The following is a 12,947-nucleotide window of genomic DNA, read 5'->3' as shown; positions in this document are numbered from 1 at the left end:
GATAGCCAAAACACAAAATTAAACATTGCATAAGAAAATAAATGAGTTATACAATTACCTTACAGCAATAGTCGTATAATGCAAATAAAACCATACAAGGGCAAAGGCCTGATTTATAAATAACAAGACAGGACATTGACTTTGTTGAGTCCAATAGGTAAGTAGGTGTTCGTGTTTAAAAATCCAAATGTTCTGTTATTGAGGAAGAGGCAGAGATTTTTTATATCAAATCAGGAGATAAGATGTGAGTCAAAGGGCCAAGTTCAAAATCAGGAGATCATTATAACCAGAGCAAAATTACCAGAACACTATCCAAAGCTCAGTGTTGTGGAAACACATGCAGAATTTCAGTTACTGGAGAAGCTAAATATAACAAACACACAAAAGTTTTTGTTTTAAATTTGTAAATGCAAACTTGGTTGATTTAGAAAGGAGACTGACCTTTACACAGTTGCTCTTGTGATATTAGGCATCACGCATTTACGACCATCTCTGCATAGTAATGTGAGAGCAATTGCTAACAGAAAATGTGTAAAATGATGGTGCTCCTTAATTCCAACACTGTATAGCAGAAGATAAAAATTAATCCTTAAAATATGTCAAAAGAACAAGTTATTTTAAAATTTAAATTCAGTACAGTCAGAAATCATATACAGGTAAAAATAATTCTTCATAACACTAGCATGAAGGTGTATGACGTTTACAAAACTAGATATCCATAACACAAGAACTCCTGTATGCCTTTAAAATAGACATTATAGTCACTGCCTCTACTGTGCATTTTTATTATCTCAACACATGGCAAACTGGAGATTTGAAAGTTATTAAAAAAACTGAACTAAGTTTTTAGATATCAGATACTTCAATGATTCCATGAGTATGTTATATATATATGTTTAAGATTCCAAAACCTCACAGAACAAATAGTTTTGCCAACCTAATATCAAGGGTATAGATAAACTAACAACGCTTTGGATTCACAATCTGAATGATATTTGATAAAAATGTCTCCTTGGCCTCAATGCAGGCATTTTTTGTAAACATTAGAACAACAACCATATGGAAAACATGGAAAATGACCCCTCCTATACAAAGAAAAATTACTTATTTTCCTAACATATTCAAAACAAAAAAAGGAGGATCTTTAAAAATGCAATTGTGAAAAACATGCTAGTGATTTAAGGATGGCATATTTAAAACTTTTAGCATGTTTGTTGTAGATAATTAGACTGTTTTTCTAGTATCAGGCTTTGAGTGAGGAGTAAGTAATGGATCCCTAATGAAGAGATTCTTTGAAGGCTCTGCTAATGCCTCTAAATGTGTAATCACCATCAAGGGAATGTCCCTGCATATCTAGGTCACGTCACAAAATCATGGAGGCCAGCATATACCTGCTGTAGGTGAAAGACTGCCTGTTTAAATGATCTAATTAAGATGTCCAAATGTGTAAGAAGATGACAGTATACCTAGGCCTCATAAAAAAGGTACTCTAAAAGGAAGGCATTGATTGTATGCAAAGTTAATTAAAGTAGCAAACAAAACCAAACGTGAGGCAAAAGCATAGTCAAAAATGAGTGGAAGGTACTAAGTGTAAATAAATATTTCTTTCACTAACTAAATAATTTAAAAGTCTTCACCAAAGAATTTAATGTTTAATTCATGGGTATCAAGCTTAATTTTATTCAGGGCCAAGAATAACCCTGTATATACTGTGAAGGAATAAACACACAGAAACTCAAGTTAAGAGTTGGGGATCCTCCCCGTATACCGGGTGTAGCGTCCAGTACAAAATAAAGGACAAATTCAAACCAAAACATTTGACAAAATAAAGGTCTCTGATTTTTTTATACAAAAAAAAAGGAAGTGCAATTAACGGGGAAGAGGTGCAGGGAAGGCTGAAGCTGATGTCAAACGAAGTGACGTCAGGAGTGAGGTTGATGGACTGTAGTCATCGGGGCCATCCGGAACATGGCGACCCCACGGAGCCAGCCGAGGAGTCTTTTATCGAAACAGGATATGATGACCGGTATGACCATTTAACTCTGTCGTTTTTCTGTGGAGTTAAGGAAAAAAAAGCATTAGTACCTCGTCTTATCCCCCTGTCTTTCGATCTTTCATGTGCGATCGAGCTTTTTGACTGTCCCCTAAGCATGTGTGTGTGACAGTACCTAACATGGGCCAGAATATTTGTATCAACAAACAAGTATCAACACATTTTCTTTACCCACAAGTCACATAGGTACCTGTGCTCATTACAATCATACAGTAAACAGTGTCTCACTCTTCTTTTCTTGGACATTTAGAAAAACTACAAGCATTTCAAAATCAGCAGTGAGTGAAAAAATTATGTTTGTACATAAAGTCAGGTGAGAGTGGTAGTCTAGGCACATAATTTGTTGTTAAAGGAAAGTACATTCATATACACCTACATTAACATGCAACATGGTCGGCTGTTACAACATCCATTCATCCATCCTTTATCCAACCCGCTATATCCTAACTACAGGGTCACGGGGGTCTGCTGGAGCCAGTCCCAGCCAACACAGGGTGCAAGGCAGGAAACAAACCTGGGCAGGGCACCAGCCCACTGCAGATCTTACAACATACTGATAGTAAATGTGCTGGTTATGCTCCACAAAGACCACATAAGGAGTTGATCAGAGACAGCAATAACATTTAACATGAATGGAAATGCAAAAGAGTTTTCTATTCTTTTATAACTATTGAGTCATCTTAAACGTCAGATAAAATGTGGTAGGACAGTCAGTCAGTCCTTACAACTGTTCAGCATTTAAAATTGAGCAGAGTGGTGTCAGCGACATGTGTGAAATTGAATTACCATCTCCTTTATGTGTATTGTTTGGAATCATGCAAATACTTAAAAATTATTTATGGAAGTGTGGCATATAACCTTCTTTTCACTTTTTCTAGTTGGGTCATTACAAGCAGCCTATTTGCATTCTAACTCCAGTAACTATGATGTACTTTACTGCACAGGTATAAACATGTGTAGATAGTAGAGATTATTTTAATGATAGATGTAAATGTAATGAGCCTAAATTGTATACAGGTACAATCTATATATGAAACAAACATTAAACTGGGTCTTTGTGAAAACTAACCATCTTCACGAGCCATATTTAACATGTTTTCAATATTGATGAAGGCAATTCAAAAATGGTCCAAGGGCCTAATCCAGTGCATGGGCCTTGAGTTTAACACCCTTGATTTAATCTAAAGTTTGATGTTGTGTTATAGTTCACATGGCCTGTGCTCCACATGCCCAACAACAGCCCTTAAAAAACATGGTGGCATTCATGAGAAAAATTCACAAAAACCATGGAGGAAATGGAAAATATCAAAACGGAATTAGAACATCAAAATGTTATGGAACATTGTTGAAATATAATTGTAAAAATTGTACATAGCATGATAGATTTTTACTTTTCTGTTTATGTGGTGTGAGGTTATACAAGAATTGCACATTTAAATATTATTCATTGTTTTCTTAAGCAATTACAGTAGAATCTACAGAAGTAATAAGCACAAGGGATAATCAAAATGTGAATAGAACAGCAATAGTCTCTCAAACACCAGAAATGTACACCTAATATTTTAAATGGGACCTTTTCACTATTTTCTCCTACCTCTGAACCATAAAATACTTTTTATATTTTTATTTTTTGACAATGTCTGTAAAAGGTAGACACAACCTAAAAGTGAAATGTGAAAAAAATATGAAAAGCCCACTTTTTATTTGTATTTTCATCTTTTTTAATTTGCATTTTCCTATTTTTTATTTGTATGTTCACTTTTTGTTTCTGTTGTCCTTGCTTTTGTTTGTCTTTCCATAGACATAGTTATAGCAATCAAATTGTACCATGATGACATTAATTTCTTTCAGCTGACGTCATATAACATCTGCTACATATTCAATAATATACCATTCAGGGTATCTATTTTAACAACAACAGTTGTTTTAAGTAAAAAGAAAAACATATAAAGACACTGATCATTCTAAATTTAGATAACCAATTTGACTTAAATACTATAAGAGAATTTTCTGTTTTTCTAAAAAATAACTTTTTATTTCTTACAGCAATCATGATTTAAACATTTTGTAAATGTTATTATAATTTTTAATTTGAAGGCTACACACTACATTTAACTGCTTATATATTACTATTTAAAATTATCCAACAATTTGGTACTGTAAGAAAGTAACAAATTATTATCATTTTTCATCACTTTGAATGAAATAATTAATCATTTATGCTTTCCAGAAAAGAAGAAACTGTGTTCCTTGCATCTCACTTAGTTCTTGCTCATGATCCTTCTTAGTCTTTATATATTTTTTGTGACCACTTCTATCTTACTGGGACATATCTCAAATAGTGGTTTAGACTACTAAATTTAGAATTAGAAGGTTTATTTTTCAATATGAGTTCATATCTTAATTTAAGAGTGTAAAAATCTAACAACTAAAATGCTGTCATTTTTTGCCTCACACTACTAGGGGTCCATGTCTTTGGATTGTGTGCTACTGCTTTGATCACTGATATTATTCAGCTATCCACGGGTTATCAAACTCCATACTTCCTAACTGTCTGCAAACCTAATTACACATCACTAAATATGTCCTGTGAAGAAAATGCATTCATTGTAGAGGATATCTGTGCTGGAGCTGATTCATCCATTATCAATGCTGGCAGGTAAAGTATTTACTGCTTTATTAAACTTTTATAACTTCATAATTTGAAGAAAACAAGCCAGTAATTACAATGTATAGTATTCAGAAGTAAAGACTCTGTAACAAAAGAAACAAGCTGCACTTGTTTATATTATTAGAATTTAGAAAATGTATATAATATCACCAACTGATGACTAGTTTAGCATTACATGGTAGCAGTTGAGTTACCTGAAATTGGTGATAACAATGTAAAAGTGAAAAGGTAAAAAGTAATTGCAAATCTTATGTTACCAAACTTCGTTACCCTCAAACTTTTTTTTTTACTTTAGTATGTGATTATTTTTAATTTTAGAAAGCTTATTCCTTGCATATGGTATTCTTGACTTTTCTTTCTGGAACTCAAAAATTGTAATACGTAAGTCTGGATTTAATATGTCCCCTCCTGGTGTGGCTTGGTGTCATGACAAAAAAAATGAGAGAAATGCTTGAGTAAAGAAAAACACAACGTAATGGGTGAGAATCAGACCCACATTTTTTGACTGAAAGGCAAGTGTGATAACCGTAACGCAATGATTGCAACCTGTGTGGTGCAATGATATATATGGTAGGCCAGGCTTTTAAATTCAAAACAAGAGCAAAAACTTCCAAAAAACACTGAAGACATCTTAACAGGGGGAGATTCATGAAAACACAGTTTGCAGAAGAGACACATACCCATATAATCTTCATAAAAGAGGATGTTTTTTAACAAGCAATACATTATAATACATTAGGCTATATAACAAAATACTCAACTTATATCAAAAGTAGGCAAAAGGATTTGCATAAACCAAAGCAAAAGAAAACACAATACTTATGAGACCAACCAAAGACCACTAGAACCATAAGGACTTACTATTCCACCCTTACCTCCTAATGATGAAATGTGTGTGACCCTCTTAGGGATCCTCCCATAAAATACAAAGAACATGACAAAACAAAAATATACACATAGAAAAAAGTAACAAACTAAAATAATATTGATATATAATATATATCAAGACAAATAATAAAGGGTGGCACAGTGGTGCAGACGTAGCACTGCTGCCTCACAGTAAGGAGACCAGGGTTTGCGTCACAGGTTCTTCTGCATAGAGATTGTATGTTTTCCCTATGTCTGCATGGGTTTTCTCTGGGTGCTACAATTTCCTCCAACTGTCTAAAGACATACATAGGTTAGATGACTTGGCGATGCTAATTTGGCAGGTTAGAACAATGACAACTAACAAAAATGACATAACAATATTTATATAAAGAAAAGTAACAAAACATACAATACAAGCAAAAAAGACATAACAAAGGAATTGATACATAAACATGATAGTTTTTCTGTTGATACATTACCCTGTAGTATTTCTTGTTACTTGCTTCACCTACATCACTCCTAGGGGCTAAGGCTGAAAGTTCTGTGTTAAAAACTAGAATTATGGCAGTAAACAAATTATACACTAGCAAACTTTCTTATCCTTAAACTTTTTAAATTTAGTACATAATTATTGTAACTGTTTGAAAGCTTTCTTGTGTACAGTATTCTTGGCTTTTCCTTCTACTGTAAAGAGCCACAAATCAGGAGGGTATATGACCCCACCCTCATTAATCTCCGTTAGAGAGGATTCCAAACAGATTGCATACAACAGGGCCATTGTGGGGCCTCATTGTCTCAGTCAAGATTTAATTGGAAAAAGGGTAGTTAAACTTGACCTTGAAATTATTTTTCTCTCCAGTTCATTATATGCTGTTGCAATAGTGCATTTAGTGACAAGACCATCAAGAATTATGACAGTGGTGATTAGATACCAGCTATTGAACATGCTCAATGGTTTGAACTGGGTGCACCATCATGCAAATTAGCCACTTTTTCTAGTGCAGCCAAAGGAAATGTATTGAAAACAGACTGTCATCCCGCAATAATTAAGCAAACAATCCTTTTTTAGTATAGCAAGCTAAAAACACATACAAATTACCCTTCTTCCTTCAGATCACCTAGAGTTGACATGGCACATCACTACAATATTTCTATCAAATGCTCTAGATATGGTGGGACATTTAAGGTCATGATCAGTTCAAAGATATAATGATGGATTTTTCATGTTCTAAATTCATTATCCCAAAAAGGATAATTCTATCTTTCATGTATAAAAAAGTTATGTGACTGAGATTATACTATTATAATTTACTGACCTGCCTTTATTGCTAAAATTCAGTATATTCAGTAGAGTTTAAGCTATCATTTTAGGCTTTCTTTTTCTTTTTAACATATAAATCAAGGTTATTACACATTTTGCTTATTTGAGGAGTTTATTCTATTTTTAAAGATTTCCTTTTTAGGATATTCTAGGATATTTCAAAATATTAGTTAAAATATGGTGGTGCAGTGGGTAGTGCTGTTGCCTCGCAGTTAGGAGACCTGGGTTCGCTTCCCAGGTCGTCCTTGCATGGAGTTTGCATGTTCTCCCAATGTGCTCCGGTTTCCTCCCACAGTCTAAAGACATGCAGGTTAGGTGCATTGGTGATTCTAAATTGTCCTTGGTGTGTGTGTGCACCCTGTGGTGGTCTGGTGCCCTGCCTGGGGTTTGTTTCCTGCCCTGGGATAGGCTACAGCAGACCCCTGTGACCCTGTAGTTAGGATATAGTGGGTTTGGGGATGGATGGATAGTTAAATTAATTTGTAAAACCATTGCGTCCTATACCATTTTTCCTATTTCCACTTTCACTTCACATATTTTTTGGCATACAGTATGTGGCACTATCTGAAATTGTAAAATATGTTTACTATGCATATCTTCCTTTAATATACAGAACAAAATAATAACAGCCTTGAGATATACTGTAGACCTTACTGTTCTGCTGTTCATTTTGTAATATTTCATTAATTTGGGAAATGAAAGATGCAAATGGCTTAAAATATTCGAGTGGGGTAAAAAGAGGAGATTGTATAAGTGGTTTAATTTCTTTGTATTGTTTTGTTCTACCTTTACAAAGTTATGACAGGCAGTGTGGTGTGGTGGTTAAGACTTTGGACTTCAAGCCATGAGGTTATGGATTCAAATCCCGCTACTGCCATTGTGTGACCTTGCTCAAGTCACTTAACCTGCCTGTCCTCCAACTGGAAAACCAAAAAGAAATGTAAACAGTTGTATCATAAATGTTGTGAGATACTTTGGATAAAGACATCAGGCAAATAAGTGTAAATTATGAAAAATGACTAAAATATTTGGGAATACTCGATTAATTGTCTCATTATATTTAAAATATATCTGCTGTTTACATACACTAAATGTAAGCTCAATTTGTTAAATATACATGTTCTGTATATTTATGTTATGTATAAACATAAAAATATAATAGAAGGATTTACTTGTCTTCACAAAATAAAGACCTAATGACCATTTTTATACACACACACACATATATATACTGTGTATATATATATATATATATACTGTATATATATATACAGTATATATATTTAGTCGGCCCTCGTTTACCGCGTTTAATAAGTTCCAGACTCTACCGCGATAAATGAATTTCGCAAAGTAGGATTCTTTATTTATAAATCAAATATTTTTGCAGTTAGAGATAGAGAACCTGTTTACGACCTTCTAAATACGTTTTTTAACATTATTATAGCCCTCTAGACATGAAATAACACCCTTTAGTCACCATTACACTTGTATTATCCAATATATTAGACAAAATAAGAGAAAATAAGACATATTAGACGTTACAAATATCATATTACCAGTAATCCCTCCTCTATCGTGGGATTGTGTTCCAGAACCGAAAGGTGAAAATCCAGCGAAAACCATACGGTGAAAATCACAGAAATACAGGAGGTTGTATATATATTTAGATATGCAAGACAGATGACAGTTCCATCTCATAAAAGAATGCAAACATATCTTCCTCTTCAAAGGAGTGCACGTCAGTGTCAGAGAGAGAGTGAGAGAGACAGAGAAAGAAAGGCAAACAATCAAAAATCAATAGGTGAAAATCTAAAAGCAGCAATGGGAGCAATGTGATATAGCGAGGAATCACTGTATATATAATCGCTGGGAAGCATATCATATATCATTGAGGAGTTTTATAAAAAAATCTTGTGATGATACAAGACTTTTTCCTGCAATGAACCAGCATGATCTTTATAAAATTTGAATAGTGAAAGTCTAAGCACGAGACACTGTATATATAATCGCTTTATTATAAAAAAAATCTTGTGATGATACAAGACTTTTTTCCTGCAATGAGACATGATCTTTTGAATAGTGACAGAGAGACACTTTCACTTCCCACGTGACGAACAAGTCATACTTACAACCTTTGAAAGCAAGTCCCATGTTAAACATGCAGAGCAAGTTAGAGATAATGGAAGTAGGAAAATTCAAAAGTCTCAAAAAATGAGAGTAAAGATCGCATTAGCGCAAACAAGCTGAAAATGTTACTCGGTGAAATAAGTGAAAAAAGATAGAATATTTAGGTGCTGTACAGGCTTTTAAACATTTGAAGTGCCGCACGAAATGCAGATCACGCGGCATGGCAACAGTAGCAAACCAGCAGCTGATTGAGCAAAAAGGAGGTAAAAAACCCAGCTGTTACTTGTTTCCCAATGTATCACCGTTTAAGAGGGGTTTTCGGAGGAGCGACCGCATCTCCTTGGTGTGCGTTCAGCACCCGTTTTCACAATGGCGTGTAGTGCTGGCAATGGGTGGGAAGGGGTTGACGAGCGAAGCAAGCAGGGGCGAAGCTCCCTAGTATATACTGTATATATATAGTAATGATTCATATTGTCTTTAACAACCCCATCCTCTTGTCAAATTTGCTTCTAGTTTCTAGCTATGATCCTTCATAAATTACAGAGATCAGTCTTACCAGTAACAGCCCATGTTTAAATTCCAAAATACAACTTAAACAAAAGCAGGACATAAGTTATATCACTTTCACGTGAATCAAATGATCACCTGTGGAGATATGGGTATCATATACTTAACAAGTACCAATAAAGATACAAATTTGGTTAAAACCTAAAGAAAATAATGTAGCATGAAACTATTTAACATACATGAAGCCCAGTTCTTTACTTATTATTAAACAACAAAATATATTTTTCTAGTGATAGGATTTAAAGTTAACAGAGCAGAATACAAATCCTAAATAGAAATATAATGTAAATTAAGCATGTATTTTTCCACACTTATCACTGAATCTAGTGAAGAATTACTGAAATAGTACTTACACACATTTACAAATATTATACAACAACGTGGTGATATTCTTAGCGCTACTGTCTTAAGGATCCAGCATACTCCATTCAACTCCTGCAACTGGTCGATTTCTGCATGTTATACCTTTGTCTGCTTGGATTTCCTCTGGAGCAAAAGAAAACACAATACTTAAATGACATATGTGCACGAGTTCTGTCCAAGACTACTTCCTACCTTGCACCATATACTGCTGGAATAAGCTCCAGCTTCCCGAAACCCTGAAATGAATTAAGCGTATTATAATGGTATATATTCAAACAGCATTTACAAACCTAAGAACAAACATTAGTTTAAAAAAAAAAATAACGGTTACAAAGAGATGCATAATGTTTAGTTACCATACAAAGTTATAGTACCAGTATGGTAAGTTTCAGTTGACAAAAAAAATGGAAATTGTTAATTAGCAGTTGCTACTGGTTGACACATTTTATTTAGGAATTGCAAATAAACATTTATTGTAGTATAAATACTCAGGTGTGAGTTTCCCAAAAACAATGAATCTTAGAGATTAAAGAGCAGCTTTACATTGTACATACATAGCAAACGTGCCACTTGTTTCACCAGACCCCTCTTAACTGGATATTTTAGGAGTCAATGCAAAGTATTTACTTTAATCCTGTTAGCTTCTAAAGAAATTAACAAAAAGCACCACAACTCAACTGAATACAAATTGATTACCATTACTTTAATTATATTGTAATATTTTCAGCCCTCTAGAAAACTTAAGTTTAGTCACTTTTCAGATACACACACATCACCTGGACAGTCTGGAAGTAATTTTTAAATTGTGCATATGGTATATTTAATTTACATAATCTGTTATTTTTGTGTAATCTTTTCATTTTCCACAATTCTTTATGAAGATGACAGAACTACATATTTAATTTACCTACACTGAAAAAATGCCCTCATCAAGAAATAAATATTTTTAAGAAAAACACATTTGCACCACAATTGTTGGCACCCTTGGAAATTAATGTGAAACAATGTAACGGAAGCATGTTTCCCATTTAAATTGGACATTGTTAAGTTGATTGGAGTGTATAGGAACTTTCTAGCTGAAATCAATGACTTCCTGATTAAGTGGGATACAAATGTGAGGAGACAGAACCAAATTTTCTTAGCCAACCATCATCATAGCAAAGAAAAGACACTCAATCCAAATGAGGGTGAAGTGTGTTGCCCTTCAAAACTCAGGGAATCGTTATAAAAAATAGCTACTTGCCTGAAAATGCCCATTTCTACAGTTAGGGCAATAATAAAAAAAATGGTCATCAACTGGAACTGTGACAGATTTGCCTGGAAGTTTATTTTACCCCCACATACAGTGAGAAGGATGTTAAGAAAGGCAGTGATATCTCCAAGAATCACTGTTGGGGAATTACAAGAAAAAGTAAAATTCTGGGGTTATCAAGTCTCCAGAACTACCATCAGACAGTAACTCCATGTCAACAGATTATTTGGAAGGCATGCCAGCATGAAGCCTTTTCTATCAGTTATCCAGAAACGTAAGCGCCTGGAGTTTTTAAAAGTTATTACAGCTTTGACTGGAACCGTGATCTATGGTCTGATGAAACAAAAATTTAACTTTTTGGCAATAAACATACAAAGTGGGTTTGGTGTAAAAAGAAGGATGGCTTTAATAAAAAGAACCTTGTCCTAACTGTGAAATATAGTGGAGGTTCTGTGATGTTGTGGGGCTGTTTTTCCTCCAAAGACCATGGAAATATTGTTAGGGTTCATGGCATTATGGATTCCATGAAATATCACAAGATTTTAAATCAAAACCTAGATGCCTCCACCAGGAATCTAAAACTGGGTCATCAGTGCATCTTCCAGCAGGATAATGATCCAAAACACATGTCCAGATCAACCTTGCAATGGTTAACTGACCACAAAATCAAAGTTCTGCCATGGCCATTTCAGTCCCCTGACCTGAACCCTGTTGAAAACATGTGGAGTGAGCTGAAGAGGAGAGTACTGTACACAGGAGAGGGCATAGGACCCTGGATGATCTGAGGAGATTATGTAAAGAATAATGGTCTCAGATGCCATGCTCTGCATTCTCCAACCTTGTAAAAGGTTACAAGAGAAGACTCTGTGCTGTTATATTAACAAAGGGAGGTTGTGCAAAGTATTAAATGCAAGGGTGCTAACAATTGTGGCACATGCTCTCTTATTCCTTGATGAGGGCTTTGTTTTTCTTTGAATGAACTTGTTTCAATTAAAAGTCAGATGTTTCTCAATTTTTCAGTGCAAGATGATGGTTCTTCAGCAAACAGTGATTTTTTTCTAAGCCTTCTTATTAATTTTTACAAGGATTGTCAATAATAGTGGAGGGCACTGTATATTGCATTGCACCTCAATGTGAGTTCACTGATGTGTTGCATTGTAATGATCTTCATGCTAGCTACAAGTGTCAACAGGTATTCATGAAGGGAATGCCATCATCCAGTAGCCATTCACCACCAAACTTGATGTATCTTGCCTTCTGATTCATTACTGAATTGGCCCAGATGAGGGTATTGAGGGTGTTTCCAGGCCACTTTGCCACAATATCTGTTAAAGTTACTTGGAGACTGCAGTTTACTGTATGTGCATTTTCAATATAGAAAACCTTTATGGTAGGTGTATCTAGGCTCCCAAGAGTATGAACAGGTATAACCCAAATGATTTTGCTTAAATAATATGTGTTGGATTTGTGAAGCGTTGATCATAGACACAAACAGAATATTCATGGATATTTTTCTGAATAGGTTTTCTTTACTGCAGCTATAGTTTCTTCTCCCAAGTGTACCATTACCTACTTTCTGTCCTTACCTTTTTTGTTCCTTCTTGCTTTTTTGCTAATCAGTGGCAATACAGAAAACATCACTGTAAAATAAAGCTAGAAGCTAGTTGCAACCTTAGAATACAGGTTCTTTGGTTTTTTAAAGAACTTAGAAATATTATCAGTT

General features: G+C 34.5%; 1 protein-coding gene across 2 annotated transcripts in view; it reads left to right on the top strand.

Annotated features, from left to right (window-relative positions):
* The window catches only part of LOC120514937 (2-lysophosphatidate phosphatase PLPPR4-like), a 201,362-nt gene that overhangs the window by 111,635 nt on the left and 76,780 nt on the right, over positions 1-12,947 (top strand). For both annotated transcript variants that reach the window (XM_039735594.1, XM_039735595.1), the window contains exon 4: positions 4,517-4,712. In XM_039735594.1, the coding sequence (XP_039591528.1) occupies positions 4,517-4,712 (196 nt within the window). The remainder of the gene's footprint in view (positions 1-4,516; positions 4,713-12,947) is intronic.

This window comes from Polypterus senegalus, chromosome 14 (genome assembly GCF_016835505.1).
Source record: "Polypterus senegalus isolate Bchr_013 chromosome 14, ASM1683550v1, whole genome shotgun sequence".
NCBI classification, from domain to species: Eukaryota; Metazoa; Chordata; class Cladistia; order Polypteriformes; family Polypteridae; genus Polypterus; species Polypterus senegalus.
This window is presented reverse-complemented; position numbering and strand designations above follow the sequence as displayed.